The sequence below is a fragment of the Urocitellus parryii genome, chromosome 10, assembly GCF_045843805.1.
Source record: "Urocitellus parryii isolate mUroPar1 chromosome 10, mUroPar1.hap1, whole genome shotgun sequence".
NCBI lineage: Eukaryota > Metazoa > Chordata > Mammalia > Rodentia > Sciuridae > Urocitellus > Urocitellus parryii.
Window position 1 is genome coordinate 27,456,374 of NC_135540.1, and position 26,638 is coordinate 27,483,011.

The following is a 26,638-nucleotide window of genomic DNA, read 5'->3' on the forward strand; positions in this document are numbered from 1 at the left end:
GAAGGCCTGTGAGCGAGCTGCCTTGGGTCTCATGCTGGCCCCTATGTCCAGGGTCAGTCTCTCACCAAGAGGGCCTGAGCCAAGTGCCATGTGTGTGGTGGGGCCCCCAACCGGGGCTGCTTAGGATCGGCAGCCCAGATCTTCTCCCAGGATGCTTTGTGTAAGTCAGCTTTCCAGTACTCTAGCAAACACCTGAGCCAAGTCAATTTGTAGAGAGAAAAGATTTATTTTGGCTCACAGTTTTGGAGATTTTCGTCCACGACTGATGGGCCCTGTTGATTGGGCCTTTGGTGGCACATCATGGCAGGAGCATAGGGTGGGAACAGTATGCTCATGGCTGAGAAGCGAAAGGAGAGAGGGGCTGAGGTCCCAGGATCCAGCTGAAGGGCAGGTCCCTAATGACGGGAAGGCCTCCCACCAGGGCCTGCGTGCTAAAGCTTCTGCCACCACCTCTGTCCATCATGCCAACCTGCAGGGTAAGCCTTTCACGTGTGGGCTCTTGGGGGACATTTCAGACCCAACCCACAGCACTTTGTAAAACTTTAAAAGGCCAACATGGTAGCCATTAACAGTCCCACAGACATCTATGTTTTAATGCTGGCATTGTTTGTAGGTAAAGAGTGTTATATGGAGGTTGGTATTTTTATTGTCTTTATGTGTATGTCTTATTTTGGGAGATAGCTTGTATACTAATGGTGTATATTTTTGTTGTATTTTTTTTTTTAATGAGAGAGGAGAGAGAGAGAGAGACAGAGAGAATTTTTAATATTTATTTTTTAGTTTTCGGCGGACACAACATCTTTGTTTGTATGTGGTGCTGAGGTTCGAACCTGGGCCGCACGCATGCCAGGCGAGCGCGCTACCGCTTGAGCCACATCCCCAGCCCTTTATTGTTGTATTTTAAGGGGCTTTTATAAGGAGAGTAAACTTGCCTAACAGTGCATTGGATGGCTTGGTGTAGGAGCCTTGGGTTTGGTTCTCAGCTTAGCTGTTCAACCCGGATTCCTGACCCAGGGCAAGAGCTCCCCTGGATTCAGACCTTGTGATCTATTAAGGCCACTTCTATCATAAACCCCAGTGATAAGAGGTGAAGCCTGCTTTTATCACTTGGTTGTTCAGAGGATTTTTAGCTGTCATAGATTTTTGTGCAGTGACATCATTGCTGTTATTTTATTTGCTGCCTTTGACTAGGATGTAATCCTTCAATCATAACGTAGTACCATGGGGGTGTGATTGGCTGTATGTTATGGTCTCTAGGATGTGCCATGGAGAAAAGCAGGGGCTGTCCCTTTGTAAGTGGCTTCATTGGATGACTTGTTTTTTAGCACCCTATCACTGTTTTGGATAGTGAGACGGACTTAATGATGCTAAGTGTGATTACTGCACACTGGCCAAGGATTTGACAGGTGCCCCTCTCTGGTTTCTAGACTGATGTGACTGGACACAGAATGATTATTCTGTCTCAAGGGTGCAAGAGTTATGCAAACAAATCATGTGGACGTGTTTTGGAATGTTTTATTTTTAGGGTTTTTTTTTTTTTAAATTTTCTTCTAGTTTTCTTAAACTTAAAATGATGATTCTAATTGCATCTCTAGGGCCAGCTTTTGTTCTTTCTTCACAGATTTGAACAGCCTCATAAATAAATCCTCTCCCATTCCCTGTCTTTTTACGCCTGCTGCTGCCTGAGTCTCAGTCGTTCTCATTTGCTAACTGGTTTCCCCCCCAACTCTTCTCTAGGTCTGTGTTCCTCAGACACCAAGGTGCACGTGGATCACCTTGGGGTCTTATTGATTTGGAGCTTCTGAGTCAGGAGGTCTGGGATGGGCCCGAGATTCTATTTTTCTGGCCGACTCCCAGGTGACATGATGCTTCTGCTGATGGCACCTGTGTTGAGTAGGGCACAGAGCATATGCAGGCCAGTGCTCAGGCCACCTGTCCTCCGGCCTGAAGGCATCTTCTGCCACTCACTGCCTTATTATTCACAGAGACTCACTCACCCAGCCTGACTCAGATACTCAGCCATGTTTAGTGAGCGCTTCCTCCTGCAGTTCCCGGGTGGGACTCAGGATAAGGGCACCTTCTCCGCCCTCTGGGACCATGCTCTTTGGTGCTGAGGGTAGGGATGTGTGCTGTCATGGAGGTTGGTGAACAGTGCTGCACAAATACAGAGGAGAGGGATAAATTGTTTTGGTGGAATAAGTTCTGTTGATTAGAGTTTCACCTCCTGTCTATTCTCTTGAGAGTATTTGTAGGTTCTCAGCTGTTGAGAGGAGGCCTTTGTGTAATTTATTCTCTTTCTCTTTGTTTCCTTTTTGTTTGGGACAGTGCTGCTGACTTGGGAGGGTTCAATAAATGTTGGTTGAATGAGGTTATTTATTTAACCCAAGAAAAGTTAAAGATCCTTTATCTAGACCTTAAATTACAATCTTTTATAATTTGTACCTCTGCCATGGTTCATAGGTTGTTGGCTTTGGGTTTATTATTTTTATTAAAACTAGTATTGTTATTATTGGTACTGGGAATTAAACCCAGGGGTGCTTTACTACCGACTTACATCCCTAGTCTCAGTCCTTTTATTTTTGGGACCAGGGATTGAACCCAGGGGTGCTTAGCCACGGAGCCACATCCCCAGCCCTTTTTTATGTTTTATTTTCTAGGCAGGGTCTCACTGAGTTGCTTAGGGCCTTGCAGAGGTTGGCTTTGAACTGGAGATCCTCCTGCCTCAGCCTCCTCAGTCTTTGGGGTTACAGATGTGTACCACCCAGCCTGGCCGATTTTGGGTTATTTTAGATGGTGCTCATGACTGAGGGTAGTAAATGAGCCTCACATGGGGAGGTCAGTGTTTCCTAATTCTGTTTCTTCTTATCCTTCTGAAAACTGCATTGATTAAAACCAGGCTGTAGGCTGCAGGACCCTACTGATACCGGAGCATATGATCTCTCTCCTCCTGCCTGTTCCTTCTGCACCCTCGTCTTAGCTTTTCTTCAGTTTCATAACTTGCGACCAGCTAGAGAATCAGAGTATGGGGTCCTCTTCTATTTGAGGAAGCAGCCCCAGGAGGGTAATTGACATGTTTACCTTGACGTGTCTGTCAGCAGACCTGGTCACTGTGGACCCCAGTCCTGAGGTGAAGTGCTGTTAGTTTTTCACTTGTTAGTTTTTCATGCCTTAGGGGACCACCTTGCATTTTTTTTTTTAATCCTTTGGTACCATATATTTACAACTTTGAGAAGCTTTGGTTTCTGGTCCTGTTTGAGACTTGGCGCCCTGCCATTAACTGAGCAGCTGCTTCCCGCTCTGAATTCCCTTGCCCTGCAGAAAGACATTTCCTGCCCTAGCCTCAACCTGCATCCGTGTTGCCGTGAGTGGAGAGCTGTGTAGATACAGATAGATTTTTAAACTGGGGGGGGGGGGATACTGTAGCCTCAGCTTACTTGCAGATTTTGGCATTAGAGCATATAAAGCAGGTTGCAGCTTGCGTCTTCAGGAGGGTTATTTAGTTGTAAAAATGGCCACTTCCTGATAGGGGAAGCCCAGCACCGAGAAGCAGAACAGAGAGCAGGACTGTGTGGAAGCTCCTAGCAGTTGGCATTGTAGATTTGCGTGGGTTGTAAAACATAAGCTTTACATTTATGTGTCCTTTTCCAGTGACTGGAGAACACCGTGTGTGGTGTATTTTAAAATATTGGAAAATATCGTAGAATAGTGTGTGCTGTCTGGTTGTAGTAATGTGGATAAATCATTCCCCAATGGAGAAGCAGGGGATTTGACAACGACAAGTCAACTTGGAATAAAGGGAGAAAAACTGTACATTTAAACGCAGGTAAAGGGGGAAAGTATTCACTTTTGAACTTAAGAGGAAGTAGCTTTCTCACTTCCATTTTTAAGTTCCTTCTCCTTTCTTGAAAATGACCGTCTTGCCTCCTACAGGTCCCCTGTCTGTCTCATCATGCATTTGTCATCAGAGATGCTGCATAACAGGCAGAGTGGTCACAGTGCCCAGACTCACGTTTCCGAGTTCCCAAGACGAGGGGAGATAGAATGGGGGGCCGAGGGGTTGGGTGGAGTTGGGGCAGCCAGCTCTTCCCTGAGGGTGTGCTGAGAGAGGGTGGGCTTGAGAGTCAGGGAGCACCAGCCAGCCGGGCTGTCCGACCTGACCATGAATACTGCAGGGCACTGCGGGCTTGGATTTCTGCACCTTTTCTGCAAGGGTAACTGTCATATAGGGTCTCATCCAGGAGGGGCGTGTGCAGCCTCTGCATGAACACGGTGAGACTGAGATCCAGGAGGTGAGGAAGACCCTTCTGCTGATATCCCCCACTGTCCAGAGGGCTCCAGAGACTTCACGACTTGCTGTCCTGGAGCCGTTGGTGACCTCTGGGATGTTTTATACTGACTTTTATCTTGGTGCTTACACGAAATAACACTTAACCTAGCGTCCGTGAACTTGGACTTTCATTTATAGAAGATGGAAATGTTCTGTTCCATGCAGAGCCAGCGTTCCAGGGGGCAGGAAACAAACCAATGGGTTCCTTTGAATTTTCTATGTAAGGAAATTGTATAGAACGTACTTGTAAAATGTGGTAGGTGGGGTGGAATCCTTCTACTAAAGAAAGTGTATTTTTCCACTTAAATTGACAGGCTTTTGTGGGTGTACCCCTTTCACCTTCAGTGTAACTCGAGAAACTTACTCAGCGTACATGTTTCCACTTAGAAAGTGGGGGAGCCTGTGCACGGGGGCTTCTTATTTAGAAACAGGTGCTGCTGCCGTGGAGCGCTGGGTTCAAAGAGGTCAGAAACCATCCAGGAGAGAAAGCGGAATCGTGATTGGGAAAAATCTCAACGCAGGTACAAACACAACCCCAGAACAGGAGGAAGACTCGTCTGTTCCCAGAAGAAAATCAATCGGGGAGTTGAGGGCATGTGTCCATCTTCTGTCTCCCTGTGCTACATTCTCTGTCCTGAATCCCTGTGTCAGGAAGAACTTAATTTGCTTTAATTACTGCCCTCTCCACACTAACCTGTGGTAGGTTTTTGGTATGTGACTCATGAGCCATGTTTTGAAGTCACACAGTGAATTGTATTAAGAAAGATCCGCTGGCAGAAGTGGAGTCTGTGGGTTGTTTCACAAGCTGTTACCGTATGTTCATTTCAGGAGACCTCACGTGCGCTTAAGAGCAGCCCAGGCCAGGCGTGTGTCTCAGTGGTGCTAGGGTGCTTGCAACACACACACACACACACACACACACACACACACACACACACACGAAGGTACAAAGAAAAGAACAAAAGAGTCTACTCCATTCGCAGCACCTGAAATTCTTGCCGTCCCTCTTGTTCTTTTTTCCTTGGGTTTCTGCTGCTCTCCTGAGGGTATGGGCTCCTGCAGTCAGGGGCCATGTTTTATGCTCTTTACCTACTCATCATATCTGATGCTGTGTTGAACGTAGGGTTCAGAGAACACTGTGTACAATCTGCTGGCTGAGGGCTGGGATTGTGGCTCAGCCGTAGTGCACTCGCCTAGCACGTGCAAGGCGCTGGGTTCGATCCTCAGCACCACATAAAAATAGATAAAATAAAGGAATTCTGATCAACTACAACTAAGAAAAAAAAAATAAAAAAAAATGCTGGCCTAATTTTGGCAGATCTTGATAATGCAATTAAGAGTTTTCCTTTGAATGTTGTGGTGGTATATTTCTGAAGTATTAATCCCATCAATTTAGTTCAAATGTTGTTAACTTGGTGAATAACAGGAATTGGAGAGGAAGTTTATTGGCAGGAGCCAAAAAAATCTGGATAGGTTGTATTATCAGCTGAATTAAAAAAAAAAAAAAGAAAGAAATTCATATGTTGTGAGGAGTAATACTTGAACTGAATGAGCAGTTTCCCCATAGGAAATGGAAATAGAAGAAAACCCAGAGGAAGTAATGAAGGTGAGAGACTTCAGGTGTTTGCAGCGGGTTGAAAAGGAAGTACTGGAGGGGTTTGTGGGGGAGTTGAGGTGGACTGGCCTGCTGGACTCGGCTCTGGCGACCACTTACTTACAAGGTATTCAGTAGAGTAGCATCGGAAGCACGGTCTTGAACTCATGCACGGTCGGCCCCTGGAGCATAGCAAAGAATGAGTGATCTTCCTGTTAGTCAATTTGGTTCCATCTGATGTGGGACCAGCAGTGGTGACAAGCAGCACTCAGGTCTTGAGCTCACAACTGACTCATTAGTTCCAGGATGTTCCTGATGTGACAGAGCACCAACACCCCTCATGGAGTCTTTCCTAGAGGCAGCTACCTCCCTTGAACTTTTCAGTGTTCTTGTAAATGCTTAATTCCATGTATTAAATCCTCTTCTGCTTAAAATAGGTAGCTGGTTTTCTGTAATCTGACCTTCATCGAGACTGAAGAATTTTAAAATGAGAATGAGCTGCATTGGAAATAGAAATGTCATGGAAGTATCCTGGAATTTGCAGCAGATGGATTGATGAATGGATAGAGAGATGGATGGATGGATGCGTGCGTGCGTGCGTGGATCTGTGGTTCCCAAAGCACTTACTCTGACCTTGACTCTCCTAATGGATGCATGTGCAGTGGAATTGCTTGGGTGCTTTCTTCCCAACATACATATTTTCTGGACTCTGTCCCAGAGATTCTGATTTTGGAGACACTGTTGGAGCTCTGGAACCCATGTTTTTTTAAAGCCCTAGTTATCTCTGAGAGATGTCTTAATTGGATGTCAGTGGACTAAATTATTTCTTGATGCTTAAGTAAATGCTTATGAGGATTCATTTCTAGTAGGCAGGACATGTTGAGGAGCTACACATTATTCAAAATTCCACTACCTTTTCTTGAATTTAAAGAGCTTCTGTAACCACTGCAAACATGTGGCAGTATTTCTAGTATGGAGATTACAGGATTTCCCTCTTTTGTTATTGTTAGAGGAAGAACATATTTTAAAAGTGTTACTGAATACTGATTAAAAATTGAGTTGTTTGTAATGACAGTTAAAAGTCCAACTGAATACTTTATTAGTATTGTATAAATACAGTATTTTGTTGTATAAAGTTCTGCTAGTGTATTTCCTTCTTTCATTTATAGTTAAAGTAAAACAACAATGGGAGTTATTTAAAATACGGAAATGCTTCCTTAGAAGAGAGGTCAAGGGATTATTTGGAGAACTGGTGAGTCCAGAATAATTTAGTAGTAGTGGATTTCACTGAGCTCTGGAGACCAGGTGGTGGAAGGATCGCATGTCTTGGTGTAGGCTCTTGTTCTGCTTTTCTTTGATTTCCTCACCTCCTTCCACCCTTCCCCCCAACCCCAGCCCTGATTTCCACCCCTCTCTTCATTTTCTCCTTTTGGCTTCTTTAAAAGTACATGCTAACAGATGATGAAGGATGTCACAGTGGTTCTTTGGTCTACAGTGCCTGTGTGATTGAAGTGGATTAGCCCTAGACGATCCAAAGTCCTTGTTGCAGCAGGGGTTGTGTGTCAAATGGGTCTCCACTGAAGAGCAAGGCTGTTCTTCCGCTGCAGCTGCCAGGCTGCTTGAGATTAGGCAGGATGATTTTGCACTGGGATAATAGACAGGAATTAACTACAGCTTACAAAGTGCTGCATAATGATGGGAAATGCAGACGGTGCTAATCAAATGCGTCTGCATATGGCATTTTCATTATGCGCCAGAGGCGTGTGTGCACAGAAAGGGATGGAGCCTGCAGAGAAGGCGCATCTGCAGAAATGGCCTCCTCTTTCCTTTCCCACACGGGATCCTGATAGCATGATTGAATTAGGAGGTTGGCATGTGTACTTGCTTGCTATTTTTTTAAAAAAGGTTTATTGAAATGTAATTCACGTGCTATAATAGAGTGCAGTTCAGTCTTATAAAATATGTTTTTAGGGTTATGCAGTCACCAATACAAGTATATAAAAATTTTGTCCCTTCTAAAAGAAACTATTGATTCTTTTATAAGGAAATGTAGTCCCCCTCCCCTTTTGGTGCTGGGTGTTAAACCCAAGGCCTCACATATGCAAAGCATGTGCTTTATCAGTAGACTGAGCTACCTCCCCAGCCCAGTTTGGATGTTTTAAGAGTCACTTTTTCCTTTCTTAGTGGGATTGAGTATTATCTTAGGCCTTTTGAAAACTCATCCTGTGTCTCAGAAAGTATTTGTTTTCACGAATAGTCACAGAATGTATTTTAATGTTCCAGTGGTTACCTACTTTTCTTTTGGACCCAACCTCATGATGTTGTTACTGGGTACGTCTGCTTACTAGTTTTGGTACCTTTTCAGCTGTGTGTGACAGGTTCCACTTGAGATCTTGTATCTCTGCACCACCAACATTTGGCCCTGTTACAGCGAGGGGGACTAGTGAGAGAATGGGGTGCACCTCGGCAGCAGAGGTGAGGCTGCCTATGAGCTTGCCTGCGTTTTGGGGCAACTGACTTATAAATACTATTAGATCTTGAATATTTTTCCTTCATTCTGGGACTACAGATCTGTTCATTCAAACAGTGGGGCCCAAAGAACCCTCATGGGCATGTTGCAGGAACTGGTGTTGCTGACTTGGAGGATCTGAACCAGGTCCAGGCCCTGGGTACTACTTTCCAGTAGATTCTCCCCGAGCCAACCTGGATCTCTTCTTAACAGTCCAGATCTGCCTGATGTCTCATTTTCCAGCTGAAGCTCTTCCATAACTACTAAGTGCCTGTTCAGGTCTTATTTTCCTCAGTAGGACCCTGTATCTTCTGTATTTTTAATCGTTAGTTGTCTCACCATCTTATTAATAGTGACAGCATTTGTAAAGTAGTGAATCACTCTAATTTTGAAAACCATTGCCATGATTGAACCTGGCATTTAAAAAAAAAACATTTTTGGTTGTATATGACACAATACCTTTATTTTATTTATTTTGATGTGGTGGTGAGGACTGAACCCAGTGCCTCACGCGTACTAGGCAAGCGCTCTACCGCTGAGCCACAACCCCAGTCCTAGACCTGGCATTTTTTAAAGGCTGAATAAGAGACGAAACTTACCTCACATTGGTTTTTAAAAATATTCTGTGTTGTTTTCGTTGTTGTAAATAAGATTTGATAAAGGTTGAAGCTGAAATTTGGAAGCCTTTTTCATGATCTTGTGGTTTCTGACATGTTAGGATGAGGCCAGCTTCGTTCTGGATAATTAAAAAAGAAGTATTCTGAGGCCTGAATTTTGATATGATAATCTATCTATCTCTAACTCTATCTCTGGTCCATCCCCCCCCCCCCCCCCCCAATCAGAATTGAACCTAGGGCAATTGAACCAGGGATTGAACTACTGAGCCACATCCCCAGCCCACTTTTTAAATTTTTTTTTATTTTTTGGGAAACAATTTCTCACTAAGTTGCTTAGGGCCTCACTAAGTTGCTGAGGCTGGCGTCGGACTTGCAGTCCTCCTGCCTCAGCCTCCCAAGCTGCTAGGATGACAGGTGTGCACCACTACATCCTGATACGTTAAACTCATGACACCAGTTTTCTTTCAACCAACATTTTTGAATTACGATTCTTGGAATGCTTGGGGCACATTACCAAGCAGACTAGCCCAAAATCCCTGTCCAAGTGAACCTCTCAGTCTGAGAGAGTGTGGGAACCAGACCAGCAGCAAACCTGAATATCATAACTAAAGTTTATGGCTGTTGGAAGGCGCAAGATGTGGAATGGAAAAAGTTGGGGGCGGGGAGGGAAGAGCCAGGAAAAAGGGTTGTGGGGCAGGGCCTGTAGTTAGGAGCAGGGGATTGAGGCACATTAACAGAGTGAGATGTCACCAACATTTGAAGGAGGCCGGGGCTTTGCCAGGAGGCCGTGCGAGTGGAGAATGCTTCAGGTGGAGAGAGCCGCAACTGTAGACCTTTGAAGTGGGAACTCCCGTATTCCTTCAGTGTCCACAGAGCAGCCGAGGATCCTGGGCTGGAGCAGCATGTGTCCCAGAGGGGCGGGAATTGAAATGGTGAGGTCACTAGGAGAGTGTGTGTGGTATGGAGTTCACATAAAGCCTTTGAAAGGGGGATTCATTCCAGGAACTTTGAGCAGAACAGCGACAGGATCTGAAGTAGGTTTAATAAGGCCAAGGCTGTTCCTGTTGAGCCTGGCTTGCAGGGAGACCACTGAGGTCACTGTAGCTCATAACCAAGGGATCAAGAGAAGTGATGGTGCTTGGTACTGGCTTGAGTGACTGTGGACCTGGGAAGATGCTGGCTGTTTTTGTTTTTTGTGGTACTGGGGATTGAACCCAGGGCGCTCTACCACAGAGCTCCATCCCTGGTCCTTTTTTAATTTTTATTTTGAGACAGGGTCTCCCTAAGTTGCTGAGACTGGTCTCGGACGTGTGATCCTCCTGCTTCAGCCTCTGGAGTCAGTAGGATTACAGGTGTGTGCCGCCAACTCTGCTTTGGCTATTTTGAGAAGAGCTCACAGGTTTCCAGTGGATGGGATATGGAGTGTGACGTGGAGAACCATCAAGAATGACTCAAAGGCTTGACTGAGTAGATGTGAATGGGCAGAGAAAGGTTCGGGGGTAAGAGCAGGAGCTTAGTTCTATACCAGCTGAGTTTCGGGGCCCATGGATGGGCTCTGGGGGATGGGGGTGTGAGAGGGGCTGGCCTGGAGATGTGCATTTGGAGTGATGTCTAAAGCCTGTGAGCAGTTTCTCTGGGCCCTGGGTGAAGCCTGGGCTGTCTGCACTGGAAGTAGAGGAGCAGGGGCCAGAGGAAGCCCAAGAAACTGCCAGGGAGGTAGGCAACATGCAGCAAAGCCAGAGCATAAGCAAGTAGTTTGGAATCAAATCCATAGAAAGAAATAATTATAAGCTGCATTGAGAAGGAATGTGCATCTTCCTATTGCTCTGGAGTTTTTTAAAAAGTGCTTTGAAACAATTTTGGTATTCCCAGATACTCTGCAGCACTTCCCAGTTTTGGAAAATCCAGAGAAAGGGACATGTTACTGATATTCCTGTCATCCCACGTTGCAGTGAATATTTTGGTAATTGACTTCTCATTTTCCCCTGTGTTTTTTTTTTTTTTTAGTTGTAATCAGGTTGTGCACAACAAGTTTTTGTTTCCTTTTCTTGTCACAGTATGTTTTTTTTTTCCACGTTTGGCATAATAATCCTCAGTTTTATTGAAGAGCTCTACTTCTTTTGGAATTGGCCGTTGTAAATTTACAAGGATTGGTTGGTTCAAACCAATTGGTTGTCACCACTAGCTGGACCTCCTTTCCCTGGCTGCCTTTGGTGTCTGCACAGGACCCACGCTGTGCTTTGTCTGGGGTGGAGAGTGCTGGAAGGAGAGGGGAAGTTGTAGGAGGTGGGCTCAAAAGGAGGTCCAGAACTGGGGGCAGACCTGGCAGTGGGAGGAGAACTGAGGGGCCTGTGGGCGGGGACCTGGCTCCTGGGCACCTTCAGCAATTACACTTCAGGGCCTGGAGGGTTTGAAAGAAAAATTACAATTTAAAAGGAAAACTCTGGGTGCATGATTTGCATGTGAGTGGAATCTGTATAATTAAGAACAATTAAATTCTCTGGCAGAATTGAAAGGGAGGCCCCTGCTAACTGTTGCCAGGTCCTCAAAATTCAGTTGGTGGCCATTCTGCCACCTTCCCTGACTCCACCTCTAATAAATTAAATTCTGAAATGTACTCTCTGGCCTTTCCCTGATTTGCATCTGTTGTGTCTGTGGAAATCAGAATAGGGACTCCTCCTGTTTTGCTTCCCTGCTGACTTTATTTATTTATTTATTATTTATTTATTTATTTTAGTAACAGAGATTGAACCCAGTGGTGCTTAACCAGTGAGCCATATCCCCAGCTCTTTTTTTGTTATTTAGAGACAGAGTCTTGCTGAGTTGCTTTAGGACCTCACTAAGTTGCTGAGGCTGGCTTTGAACTCGCCATCCTCCTGCCTCAGCCTCCTGAGCTGCTGGGATTACAGACATGCACTGCTGTGCCTGGCCTGTCTGCTGACTTTAGAATGGACTGTTCCCTTCACTCTCCCCTTCTTCCAGCCAAGGGTGAACACCCGCTGGGCACTTGGCAGAGCTCTTGACAATGAATTTCATTTAATCTTTCCAGTGGATTTTGGGGTCTTAATTTTATAATAGTGGAACCCAAAATTCTGATAAGAGCCAGATAATCTCTTGTACCATCTTTCGAGTGACCTCCACATGTGAGTTGATCCCTGATGGGCCCTGGGAATTTAACCATATTCTTTCCTTCCCTGCTGTGTGGTGTAGCCCATGGGCCATTTTCTCCAGGACTGAAAAGGAAGCCAGACAGTTTTCCTGGTGGTTTCTCTTTCTGGTTTATGAGAGCTCAGCAGGGGGACGCAGTACTGGAGGACTTCAAATAGAGCAGGAACACAACTGTTTTCCATTGTAAGTTTCCTGTGAGCTCCACCAGCCCTGTTTCCCAAGGAGGTAATGGAAACCAATAATTGAGTAGTTCTGAGCAGTCTTTGAAAAGTAGAGTAAGTTTTCACTCCTTGCATTTCCTGAACTGTAAAGGCTAGTGGGCTCTTACTGACGAAGCCTCTGCCAGGACTTTGTTCCTAGAAGGCCAGGTGGGACATCATCTGTTGGTTGGTCTGGAATACCCTTTCACCCTTGGCTAGGGGGAGGGTCTCGCAGAGGTCCTGGTGTGTCCCTGCATTAGGAGGACACTAGATTCTGAAATGGTCATACATAGGCATTTCCTGTTTGTGTCGGCTTGTGGCTAAGGCCACCATGGGCCATCACCATAGTTAGTGGCTTTTTCCAAGAAAGGCAAGTGGCAGAACTGTCCTTTTCTTACTTAGATTTTGTTTTACTCTCAGGCTGGAATAAGGTTTTGGCTGCTGTTACTGCCTGCTCCTGGTTTATTGGGAAGCCCTAGATCCAGAAGCCAGGAAAGGCCCGCTGGAACCCACCCACCCCCGGAGAGGGCAGAGGCTGGAATGAGGAGCAGTCGGTGGGCAGTGGCTACTGACAGTTTCTGTTAGAAAAGGTTGAGAAACTTTGAATTGGAATTAAGTTTCTTGGTCACATCTATCTCCCCAAAGAAATAGGTAGCTGCTGGCTCTAGGAGGTGTTCAGGACCCTGGCTTCTTGCATACGACTTCGGTCCCTTCCCCAGGGCACTGGGCCCTGCACTCACGGTGTATTTATGGCAGCAGATGGAGGAGGGATGGAGAAGAGGACACAGGGTTCCTGGGGGCTGCCAGACAGTGTCTGTGCTTCCTTGCCACGTGCTGGAACTTAGCCCCGTCCCACCCCCCTGCCGGGTGCTCAGAAGTAGCAGAGTTTCTGAAATGTGCCCAGCTAAGAATCCTAATGACACAGAAGAAGGACAGGCAAGATCAGAGGGCTCAAAGAGCAATGTGTCACAGATCCCTGGGAAAGAAACAGTAAAACCTGTACCATCGTGTCTCAAGAGAACATTTTGACATTTCTAAGTTGTCTGTCTAGCTCCTCTGACTTGTGTTAAGGAGTACTTTCTTGGCGCATTCTAGACGGGTTTTCTTAGCATTGGTATTTCTTGAGTTTCATGTGAGAAAAATCAGCTTGGAGGCCATTCTGACGATGAATTGTGGCGCGGAAGAAGTGAGCCTGTCAGTAGTACACGATGCTCTGTGGCCCTGTGTGTTTAGTGGGCAGCTTGAAAGTTGTTAGGAAGCTTCTACCATGGTGTGTACGTGGGCATGCGTGCACGCTGGGGGATGCAGGCTAAGCATGTGCTCTGTTGCTGAGCTGCACTCCCAGTGTTCCTTTTCAGAAGATTATGTTTAGAGGGTAGATTTTTTTTTCTTTCAAAGAGAGAAGATTGGGACTTTTTGAATAACACCATATTGTCCAGGTGCTCTGAGAAACAGGAATGGGCCCCAGCAGCATGGAGCACATCCACATGGATCGATCCACATGTTAGTTTCATGAGAGACTGGAGCAACTGCTGTGAAGCCGCGGGGCTCCTTCGCTCACTCTGTCAGCAGGGCTGTCAGCAGGGCTGGCCTCTAGGGAACAGTGGAAAAGCTTAGAATTTTTTCATTAGATTTTTCTGACAAGATTCCTAACATTCTTTATATTTGAATGTTGTTTTGATATTTTTGCTTATAGTTGGATTTAAAATTTCTTTTTTTTAGTTGTAAAAAACCTTAATTTTATTTATTTATTTTTATGTGGTGCTGAGGCTTAGAACCCAGTGCTTCACACATGCTAGGTGAGTGCTCTTCCACTCAGCTATTATCCATGGCCCCCTGGAAACAGTTCAGTGTGTGAATTCAAATGTTGTTCTCAGACATAAAGAAATTATTTTATGTGCCTCAGTTTTTATCATATCAGTTTTTTTTTTTTTTTGCAACTTGCATACCTTTGAACTTTCCCTCAACTCCTTCCTTCACCTTTACCCTAAGATGGCATATCTAGACCTCACTCAAATGAAACATCTTCCAGAATGCTTTTCCTAACCTGCTCTACTCTACCACATGAAATTTTCTTCCTGTGGATACTGGAAACAGGGCCTGTGCTGTGCCTTGGATGGTCGTGATGCACATCGTGGCATACAGAGGCTGTTCGTGTGAAACTGCATGCACATCAGAGTTAGGCGCTTGTCTTAGCCGTGTTTGGATTCTTAAATCTCCCCGACTTGGCTGTGGTGGTATCTTAATGCAGACAGGCAGAAGAAGTGAATGACAGTGGGACTTGGCCATTCGGGCTTTTTATAATATGAATAGGTTCAGCTGTGGAATTAATGGATTTTAGATGAACTTTTAAAAATGACTGGCTCATTCTTTGTTAGTCAGTTTTCTGTTACAGTAGCAAATACCTGAGAGAGTTATCTTGCAGAAAGTTTATTTTGGCTCAGTTTTGGAGATTTCAGCCCGTGATTGGTTGACCCGATTGTGTTTTGGTCTGGGGTGAGGCAGCACGTCGTGGTAGCAGAGCATGACAAAACTGCTCACCTCGTGGTCAGGACATGAAAGAGAAGACGGGAGGGTTGGGGTGCCGGTACGCCTTTGAGGGCACCAGGCCCAACCTCCTAAAGGTTCCACTGCCTTCCAGTAGCATTATAGGCTGGGGACCAAGCCTTCCGTACAAAGGACTTTGGGGGACGTGTATCCAGTCCTTAGCACTCACTCCCAAGGAACTAATATCTAAACTTATAGGGACATTTGAGAACTCAGCATTGGTTTTCTAAACACAGCTACAGCATTGCATGAATCTACATTGCTCATCTGTGATCAGGAAGGAAAAAGTTTAGTCTCCCCGATGCCTTTATTGTCCATGGGAATTTCTGTGATGGCCTCCCCTTTCATATGCTAGTCTTTGGAAAACTGTTCACACTTCAGACCTCTAATACTGAAGGACTTCTCATACTAACTTGCTGCCCTAGAGCTGAAAGGAAAGGGAAAATGGATTTCGTATTTTGCACATTTTAAAATCATCTTCCCTAGGAAAGATGTCAAATCTCTAAACCATAGAGGAGATACCCTAAGTTGCAGTGAGGAGAAAGTTGGAATGGGAGTTGGGGAAACAAGAGCTTAACTGCGGGTCTCTTCTTTTATAGTTTTTTTGCAAAGTTACTTAGCCACTTTACTAAGAGAGTTCTTTATAGACTCTGGTGTGAGTAACTATGTCAAGTTAACGATATATTTTAAAGTCCTTCAAATTACAGCTGCAGTACCTTTTGAATATGAAGTCCTGATATTTGGAGTGGAGAGCAGGGCACAGATTTAAATGGTACAGAAGTTGTAAAGTTCCAGGAGAGTCCTCAGCGTCTGTTGTCTGGGGAGTTAAGAAAGGCACAGGAGTCAGGGTATCCATAGGTCTCTGACTGGGGACATAGCAAGTGACTCACCAAGACGGGGAGCCCAGTACAGCAGACCCACGGGGGAGGGGGGGGCGGCACGAGCTGTTGGACTCCACCTTGGATTCCCTCTGAAGGTGCCTGTGGACCTCCCATCCACAGGCTGCTCTCTGGTTCTGATGGGAACATGAGTCAGGAGCTCAGTGGGGGAGTCTAGGCCACAGATACACAGGCTTAGGAAATGAATCAGCCAAACCACAAAAACCAACTCTGGCCGATTTAAACAGAAAAGGAGTTTATTGAAAAGATATTGGGCAGCTGACAGAGTCTCTAGGAAGATTTAAGAACCAGGCTCAGGAAACAAACAAGCTAAAGGGGTTATTAGCAGCTTGAACTACTGCCAGAATGATGCTGTGGAAATGGTGCTGGGGACACTACTGCTCGGCTGCTCACTGGCCGCACTGCTGCTGTGGTTGTCCCCAGGACCACCTTCCATCTCCTTCCCCAGATTCTCTGCCTCAGGTGGGTCATGCTGGCCAGCATCCTGGCTGCAGGTGGGGTTAGTGAGATTTGTACTTGGCCCTTTACAAATCCAGAAGGGGTACCTGTGGGGAACCTACCAGTGTCGCCAGGAAGATGCTGGACAGATGACTATGTGGGACGCTCTGAACTCCGGGAGATGGTGAACCTAGTGGGTGGGTAGATACAATTGGCCAGAGTCAAAAGAGAATCGGGGAAGAGCCTAGCAGAGGGGAGCGTGGCCCAGATGGTCGGAGATAGAGGCGCTTGAGAGGGAGACTTTCCTAGAAACCCAGGGACGCTGTTCAAGAGAGTGGAGCCAGAGGGGAGATTAAGGAAGCTCAGCACTTGACTTCACAGCTTGTGGTCATTGATGACCTCAGCAGTAGCCGTGGTGCAGTGAGAGGGCTGGGTGCCAGACGAAGGGAGCAGGCCATGTAGGCCGGGGTTCTGAATGTGTGCTCAGATCACACTCGCCCAGCGCACCGCTGAGAGGGCTTGGGCAAGCTGCTGCAACCCTCAGAGCATCCGTTTACTCATGTGTGAGGATGGGATGGTGTGCTAGCTTCCTGCTACTGGAACATACCTGAGGGATGGCTTACAGATGGCTCAGTCCAGGATCAGTGGGCCCAGCTGATTTGGCCTCTGTTGGCAGTGCCAGATGGCAGAGGTAGGGAGCATAGGTGGAGCAAACTGCTCCCCTTAGGGCCATGGCATGGAAAAGAGAGAGGAGAAGCCAGGTTCCCACTCTCCCCTTCAAGGGCATATTTCCCATTGACCTAACTTGCTTCCAGAGGCCCCACCTCTTAAAGGATCCACCACCTCTCAGTAGTGCTACCCTGTTGAGTAAGTCTTTAACATGTGGGCTTTTGGGAGATGTTCCAGATCCAAACTGTAGCCGAAGATAATAGTGTCCACACAAGGCCCTGTGATAAAGTGCCTGGTACAGCACTTGGTATACTGTAAGTACTCAATAAATGTACTTGCTGTCATTGTTCATTAACATTTTTAAAAATGTATTTTTTAAATTGTAGATGGACACAATACCTTTATTTTATTTATTTTTATGTGGTGCTGAGGATGGAACCCAGGGCCTTATTCGTGTGAGGCAAGTGCTCTGCCGCTGAGCCCCAGCCCCAGCCCCAGCCCCTCCATCAACAGTTTGACTGTGAGGGGAGGAGGGCTTGAAGAACAAGGGAAGGTCAAAGGGTCTCATCTCAAGTGCATGAGTCTCTTCATATGTATGGTGGTGGGAGAAGGATCAGGGAGGGAGATGCTGAAAATTTCAGAGCGGGCAGGAGGGCCTGTGAGCTCAGGATCCATCCAGAGGAGCCCCTGGCTATGGATTAGTTTCTGAGAGAAGCAGCATCTCCTCCATGGGACTTACTGTGGGGAGAAGATCCTCAGCCACGTTAGGGACAGGTGGAGGACTTTTGTCGTATTTATGAAAGCCTGGCGGTCAGCATACTGGGCTGCCTTCATACCCAGGTGTCCTGTTCCTGGTGTGCGCGCCTCCAGCAGACTAGCATTGCCCCAAGGACTTTACCCTTTGATCAGTCTTTCAGTTTGTTTAATGCTTTGACCTTGATAGTTGAAGCTTTCTACATGAAAGAAACTGTAAGAAAATCATGTTTTGCCCAAGGACTTATTTTTGTTTTGTTTTAAATACTTTTTAGTTTTCAATGGACCTTTATTTTATTTATTTATATGCAGTGTTAAGAGTTGAACCCAGTGCCTCACACATGCTAGGCAAGAGCTCTACCACTGAGCCACAACGCCCCCTCTCCCCATGATGTTTTTATGACATTCCCCCCTCTGCAGGCTGGATTGATTGTGGTCCAGGTTCTTGTGCATGCTAGGCAAATGCTGTACTATTGAGCTATCCTTCAACCCCTTTAAAATTATTATTATTATTTTTTAATTTGGAGACAGTACCACACTAAGTTACCCGGGTTGGTCTTGAACTTGTGATCCTCCTGCCTCAGCCAACTGAGAAAGCTGGGGACTTTAATGAGGGAAAATACTGTTTTCTGCTTCCACTGTTCTTTGCATGCACTCTGCAACAAACTCCTATCAGTAACCTCTGGGAGAAGTATTTCTTAAATTGGAAATAATAACAAGTATGTAGTACTAAGATTTTGTGATGTAGAATTTTGTTATTCATATAGTTAACTAACCCAGGACCTTGTGAACATGAGGCAAGTGCTCTATCATGGAACTACACCCCGCCCACAACTCACTTGGCAAGTCTTGCAGTTTTTTGGTCTGTCTGTTGTTTAATGAAGACCCTGAAGCTCAGGGCCTTGCCCTGGATCACATGGAGCCTGGACAGGTGCAGTGCAGAGCACCTGAGGGGCCTTGCCCTGCAGTGGCCAGTCTAGCCGTGGGCCAGGCTTCATCAGGACTCCCCCAGGCTGGGGCTTTTGTATCTGTGCAGGGATTAGTTTGAGGTCCAGCTGCATAATGGGGAAGACCTAATTCCTCCATTGCCAATGGGATGGCTGCTGAGTCTTAGAAGTACCTGCTTCTTGCTCAGGGGAGACCATGAATGACCAGTGGATGTACTTTTTTAGAAGAATGGGCCTCAAGGGATTCGCCACAGGAATCCCTACCTTTGTGAACTCTGTAGATTTCCAACAGCATTACTGGCACTTGGGACATTGCATTCTTGTGACTAATGAGGGCAGCCCAGTAAGCACCTCATTTGCATAACATGTCTTTCCTGGGACACAGGAGTCTAGACAAGAGCATTATTTTGTCTACACGTTGTTAGCTTTTTTTGAGGCAGAGAGGGTTTGAGAAATGGATGTGAAAACTCCTGTCCCCATGACCTTTTTGACTGTATTCAGTGGCCAAACCACTGTCTTGGCTTAAAGAATTTTTTTTTTTCTTTTTAAATTTTGGAAACACATGCTGTTCTCTCTAGGTATTGCAAGTGTTTGTATCTAAAAAACAACAGTGAATAGACAGTGGGGTATTGAGAGAGATCCATCCGGCCAGTTCATCACAGAAGGTGGAAAAGCGGACAGTTCTGCCCTCCCTGTGAATATTCGCTGTTGTGTCCACTTAATGCCAGGCAAAGTTATTTTCCACTTGTTCAGAAAGGATGGACCATCTTCTGACACGGTACAGTGATCTCCGGAAAGTGGTCAGACCTTCCAGAGTAGAGGCAGCCCAGATCCACGGCATGGGAGACTCACTTGTGGAGTGTTTGCAGGCCTTGCCCTTTGGTCCAGCAGAGCTGGTCCCCGGAGCTGCAGTGGGGGCTCAAGCCTGCCTCTCTCCTGCCCATTCACTTCTCCGTGTCCCTCTGGACTTTTCCACACGTGGCCATCCTTTTCTCAGCTTTGGCATCTTCACTCATGTTGGCTCTACTGGACATGGCGTCTGTCCGGTGTCCCTCTGTGGTGGCTGTTCACTGAGGTGCATCTTATAGACCCGTTTTTTGGAAACCTTTGTTGGGGCTTGGTGTGGCCCAGCGTAGCATGCAAGAGGCTACCACAAAAAGTTTGCTGGGTTTTCCAGGGAGGTTCCCCTCTTCTCTCTCTGAACCTTCTGAGCTTTGAGCTTTGCTTGTTAGCATCTGGTGCTGGGCCCACATTCTGGATTGTAACCCAAGGGGAGTGTGTTCCTGTAGCCGACCACCTGCCCCAGTATGACCAGGGCCTGTGGGGTTGGGGCTGGAGTCACACTGGCCCTGCCATTCACTCAGGAGAGGTGGAGCGTTGGCTTTGAAGTGACCTATTTTTATCAGGAGCCGTGAGTCATCTGAATCGCCAGAACCATTGGTTGCAGTTAATTTGTTTCCATATCTAAGATACAGTACTGATGTTTTTAAGAAAGGGTGTGCCTGATATCCGCAGATAGGTTTGATTTTCCTAGGAATAAGAAGTCTGGGCCTGGAGATGCTTTTCCAGGGATGTCACATTCATCCAGCCTGACACATTCGTTCTGCTTCAGAGGGAACTGAAGCCCTGTGTCATGTGGGAGCTTCCATCACATCTGGCATTTGACCCTGGTTCTCTCATTTCCAGTGAAATTTCTTTTGTGCTAGACACTTTTTCAAACTGTTTCTTGGCTTTATATGACTAGAGAAAAATGTAGCTCTGGTTTAACAAAAAAAAAAAAATCTTAGGCAGATAAATAATATATTTTCAAAATGGCATGTATAGAATTCAACATCCTTCTGATGAGAAGTGCAGTTCTTTGCAGAAGGTGGCCATCTTTAAAATAGGAACCTAAAGGGAGCTGGAGGCGCTCAGTCTGCACCAGGCCCTGGGTTCAAAGAAGGACAGGAAGAGAGTGTGGAATAAGGTCCACATGAACAAGAGCTCGCATACCCTCAGGTTACTGTCAGTTTTATTTTTATACACACACACACATTTTTGTGAACATGCTTGAAATATTTTGTTTTTATTTCACATAATACATGTTCACTGAACTTGGGAAAATACTGATGAAAAAGAAATAATCATTTATAATTTAATCATCAAAAGGTAGTTACAAGTATGTTTGCCTTGTATTCTTCAAGTTTTTTTAAAAATTTTAATTTGTTATATTTGACAGCAGAATGCATTACAATTCATATTACACAAATAGAGCATAATTTTTCATATCTCTGGTTGTACATAGAGTCACATCACGATGACCATCTCATTCCACTGTCCTTTCTACCCTTATGTCCCCTCCCTTCCCCTCCCTCCCCCTTTCCCCTTTGCCCTATCTAGAGTTCATTTAATTTCCCGCTCCCCCAGCATATCATGGATATCAGCATCATTAAATCAGAGAAATCATTTGGCATTGTTTTTTGGGGGTTGGTTATATATATTTTAATTAGTGCATTTTAATTATATAGAATCCTGGGTTTCCTTGAGGTATATTCATAGATGCAAATAACATACTTCGATCATATCTACCCCATCACAGTTCTTACCTGCCCGGCTTCCCTTCCTCTGAATCTTCTCAAACAGTCTCCCTGCTACTTTCTTGTCCTTTTGTCTCCCTAGATTCCACGTAGGAGAGAAGACGTGTAATACTTGAATTCTGGTGTCTGTCTTAGTTCGCTTAACATGATGCTCTCCAGTTCCATCCCTTTTTCTATGGATGATATGTTTTTATTCTTCTTTATGGCTGAATAATACTCCGAGGTTGTTTATATATATGCCACATTGTCTTTATCCATTCATCCATTGATGGGCACCAACGCTCACTCTGTAACTTGGCCATTGTGAATTGTACTACTGTAAACATAAAAATGCAGGTATCTTTATAGTTTGCTGACTTTTAATGCCTCTGAGTATATACCTGGGAGTAGTAGAGATGATATATGATAGTTCTGTTTTTTTGAGGAGTCTCCATACTGATTTCTGTAGTGGCTGTACTAATTAATATTCCCATCAACAAGGTGTTAAAGTTTTTTTTTCCCTCTACATCCTTGCTGGTATTTGTTGTTTTTTATATTCTTGATGATTGCCATTTTGACTGGGTTGAGATGGAATCTCTTTTTTTTTTTTTTTGGGCACAGTGCTGTGAGTCGGACCAGGGCTTCACACAGGCTGGCCAAGCACTGTACCACTGAGCTCCATCCCGGCCCTCAGTGTCGTTTTGATTTGCATTTTCCTGATGGCTAAAGGTGCTGAACAATTTTTCATATAATTATTGGCCATTCCTACTTTTGAGAAGTGTCTGTTCAGTGCATCTGCTGATTTATTGGGTCATTGGTTTTTTGGTTCTTTACATTTTCTGGATATTAGTCTTCTGTCAGAAGAATAGCTGGCAGAGATTCCCCCCATTAACAAGGTTGTCTCTTCGCCCTGTTAATTGTTTCCTTTGTTGTGCAGAATGTTTTTGATTGGATGCTGTCCTGTTTGTCAGTTCTTTCTTCCATTTCCTGAGCTGTTTGAATCCTAATCAGGAAGTCATTGTCTGTGCCTCTGTCTTAATGGGTTTCTCCTGTTTATTCCTCTTATTTCTTTTCTTATCTGTTGTGTCTCTCTTGTTAGAGAAGCAACATTACTCCTCCTTTTTTGTTTTTAATGAAGAACATTTCCTTATAATTATCTTATAGGTGGAAAATTAGAATGTGTGGCATAAATTTATAATTGATTCTTATAAGACGCATGCATTTATTTTATGCCTAAGCTTGCAAGAGACCTAGTGGATTGTGACATATATGAATCATTCAGGATTATTTTCATCATTATCATTCTGGGGATTGAATCCAGGGAGTACTTGACCACTGAGGTACATCCTCAGTCCCCCCCCCCCTTTTTTTTTAAATGTGAAACAGCATTTCCCTAAATTACCAAGGACCTGGCTAAGTAGTCCAGGCTAGTCTCAAACCTGTGATCCGGATGCTTCAGCCTCCCAAGTAGCCGAGGATTATGGGTGTGTGCCACCACACCCTGCAGTCATCCCCATTATTCAGGGTGAATGAAATGTGAAAAGATTGATGTTCATTTTTGAAAAAAAAAAGAGGACAAAGGAAGTTTCATCCTTCATCGCTCCAGCCCTTGATTGAGACTTATTTGTTTGAAGCTGCTGGTTTAGAGATGAGAACTTTGTCATTTCAAACAGTGTAACTTCTTCGCTAGCTCTGATTTTTGAGGATGATTTTTAATGTTTATAGTTAAGTAAATTTTAGCTGTTTGTCACTTACTCCCTTTCGGAAAAGTCAAATCATTGTCGATCATCGGCTCTCATGGCAGTCAGCAGAGAAGACTTCTCTGTCCTGAAAGGTGTGGGGGTTTCTCCCCAGCAGCAGCAGCGGACACCAGCCGGGTGTCCTATAACCCAACTCGGTTCTGACACCATCTGCCTGGAGGTAGCATCTGACCCCACAGTTTCAGGGCTCAGTTCCCAAGACCCCCAGCCTTGTTTAGGTGCCATTCTTCAGCCCTGCCTGAGCTGCTGACCCACTGACTGTAAATCCAGGTTCCTACCACCCTCAGGATTTGATTGACTGACTGGAGTAGGCCAGGGAACGCAGGGAAACAGTGATGTCTTCTGGTTGACCGTAAAGGATACAGATAAAGGATGTGCACGGTGAGGTGTGGGGAGGGGCACAGAGCTTCCACGGCCCCTCAGGTGTGCCACCCCTCAAGCAGCCTCCAGTGTCCCATGGTCCCTACGCACTCTGAACGTGGTCCTTTGGGGATTTTGTGGAGACTTCCTCGGATGAGCGTGATAGCGTGGGTGGAGAACCCAGCAGGCCTGTCTGTCCAGCTGCTGCTTGACCTCTGTGCAGCACTCCCCTCTCCAGGATGCAGGCAGGACCCCGCGGAATGAGGGACGTCTTGGGAGCAGGGTAAATCGGAGAATTTCTTTAAGGCTAGTTCAGAGGCAGGCAGGGAAAATGAGAGTCTGAGTGTCGCACCATGGGGAAGACAGATTCTGGTTTTTGGGGCCTTCCTTGGGAGGGAGGTATGAGCCAGGAGCTGTGGAGGAAAAACAAACCAGATACACCATAACATCACACAGCCCCCCAGACTTTAGAAGCCACTTGAGAGCAGGTGTGTCTGTGAGTGCTCTGCAGGTCAACACCTGACACGGTTTTGTCTGTAAGAACTAATATGTTGGGGCTGGGGATGTGGCTCAAGCGGTAGCGCGCTCGCCTGGCATGCGTGCGGCCCGGGTTCGATCCTCAGCACCACATACCAACAAAGATGTTGTGTCCACCGAGAACTAGAAAATAAATATTAAAAATTCTCTCTCTCTCAAAAAAAAATAAAATAAATAAAAATAAAGGCATATGCGCTCATTAAAAAAAAAAAGAACTAATATGTTAACTTACTTAGTGATGTTAAACCTCCTTGTAAATTCAGGTGAGCTGAAGTCTACTGATGAGGAAGAAAAAGAATTTATTCTGTGACTTCTAGGAACAAAAAAGGGGCAGAATTCTATTTTTTTTTTTCATGTGGGGTCCAAAAATAGCATTTTCTTTGAAGTTAGAGAAATCCAGTCTCTTTCCACTAGAACGTTTTAGGTTGGACCCAAATGTCTGAATTTTGTTCAGTATGTAAAAATTCCTGATTACGAGATTTAAAGATCTGCTATGATGAGATGGCCCCAGTTTATGTTTCATTTGTTCTATTCAGAGAGAATTACCACTGCCCCATTAGGGACTTCAGAATCCAGAGGTCAGCTCCTTACAAGAAGCTCGGTTGGCTTCTCCATCTGTCCTCTTGGCTTTTCTTGTTCCATGAGTGTCATCCTCTTTGTAATACGATCTAGTATTTATTGCCCTTCACTGTGTGTCGGGCATAGACAAAGGGAGGATCATTTCATGTTCTCCTCACAGCGACTGAAAGTAGGTACTGTAGTCATCTGTGTTTTGCAGATAACAAGAGTAGGACTGAAGAGAAGCTAAGTGTCTGGCCCGCTCAGGTCTGGAAAGAGATGGCCATGGGCCTGGATTCCAGATTTGTCGGGCCCAGAGCCCGCCTGTCACCCAGCAGGCTAGGCATGCTTCCCCGGATAGGTCCTGCAGTCCTGAACTTGATACAGCATTCATATTTTCAGCCTCTACAGATCTGGGTTGGAATTTTGGTCCTGCCTCATAGTAGCTGTGTGACCTTGGGCGAATTACTTTAATCCCCCAAACTTCATCTCTCCACTTGGAAGTCAAGTATAAAATGTGATGGCAAATTCACTTTTCAGGGCACAGGACAGGAAAGGACTGCCATTAATTATTTAGCTCATTTTTGTGTGTGTGTGTGGGTGTAGCAGCCTGATCTTTCTGAGGATGGTTTTTGGGTATGTGAAGCTGCCTGTTTTTCTATTTTTTGAGAGTGCTGAGCCCCACCAGCTTGGTCTGGGGTGGTGTGCCCAGGTGGACCCTCCATCCTTTCCTGTGCTCTTCGAGTCTCTTTTGGAGGCAACTCGGTGTGTTAGTGGCCTTCTTTGCAAGCAAGTTGAGGCATTAGTGCTTGCCTTTGTGTGTGTGTGTGCACACGTGTGTGATGCCGGGATTGAACCCAGGGCCTCACACGTACCAGGCAAGTGCTCGACCGCTGAGCTACATCCCCCAGCCCTAGTGCTGCTGGCCTTCTGGGATTCAAGGGGGTCCAGTAAATAGTGGGTCTCGTCTCTTGCCACTTTCCACGTGAGTGGAGACGTTGCCAAGAGTTAGGCAGAGGGAGACCTTTATTACTAACACACTTGATACTGGGGAGAGGTAAAAGACCAAGATGATAGGCAAGATTGGATTTCTAGGAGAAAGGATAGAGGAAAGGAGCTTTTTTAAAAATGATATAAGGACTTCGGAACTGGTTCTTTCTGGTCTCTGCATTGGGATGGGTGTCTGGCGCCACACCAGCTTGGGCAGGGCCTACTTATTGTGAGGAGAAAATGAAGAGATTATATTTTGGAAAGCTCCTTTGAGTCTTTGAGAACAGAATGGGTGTTGCCTTTAAGAGCTTCATGCATTTGGATTATGTGCCTTTAAATGTGTCACATGGCAGTTGATATTTTCTATATCTACATACATATGTAATGTCTTTAAATATGTTTATAATAAATTGCATGTCCTTACTGTATTTTTCTTTCATGTTTTTTGATATGTTTTCCTGCTATATTGATTCTTGGCCTTTGATTCGGAAAGGAAATTAGGTCACTGTAATGATTAACAACTGCTGAAAACTGTGACTTGTCATGTGAGATTTTGTGATTGGACTTGAAGATACAAACCTGGTAATGGTTTCAGCCTTCAAGAGCTGGCCCCGCCGAGCCACTGTGGCCTTTCCCTCCTACAAGTAGTCTAACATGTTTTGAGGCCAGAGTCCCCTCTCAAACCCACCCTATGTGTATGCCTTTTCTTGATTCAGGGTTTATGAAAATAACCATGTTTGTCTGAATTCATCCAGAGTGAAGCCTATTAAAAGTTAAATCCATTCCCATTTCTGTCTGAATGCTGACAAGATCTAGACATTTGGTATGAAGTTACAATAACCATAATCTAACAGCCTCTTAAAATTTGCAGTGCTAGAATTATACTAGACTTTGAATAATTCAGTTTTCTCATTTAAAATCTGGTTCAGATTCACCTCTGAGAGAGTAAAATTACATCTCATGCACCAAGTCACTGGCAATACACACTCTTAACACAGCAGCCAAACTTTAAAATTACAGCAAAAGTTAATCTCTCTTTTCTCTTCTTTTTTTTAGCTTCTCAGAAAAACTGTTCAGTGGAAAAGGTTTACATTTTCAGCCATCAGTTCTAGATTTTGGAATACAGTAAGTATGTTTTCTTTGTAATTAATAAAAGCTCATTTATACTATTTATTTTCAGTATGTCTTTTATATTACATATATACACATG

The 26,638-nt window shown here is 45.1% G+C and overlaps 1 protein-coding gene across 6 annotated transcripts in view; it reads left to right on the plus strand.

Annotated features, from left to right (window-relative positions):
• Tmem131l (transmembrane 131 like) overlaps window positions 1-26,638 on the plus strand; it is a 166,018-nt gene that overhangs the window by 52,077 nt on the left and 87,303 nt on the right. For 5 of the 6 annotated variants that reach the window (XM_026384757.2, XM_026384760.2, XM_026384761.2 and 2 more), the window contains one exon: window positions 26,485-26,553. In XM_026384757.2, the coding sequence (XP_026240542.2) occupies window positions 26,485-26,553 (69 nt within the window). Of the gene's footprint in view, window positions 1-25,007; window positions 25,075-26,484; window positions 26,554-26,638 lie in introns of those variants that run through there. The other variant, XM_026384762.2, reaches the window with a different exon arrangement.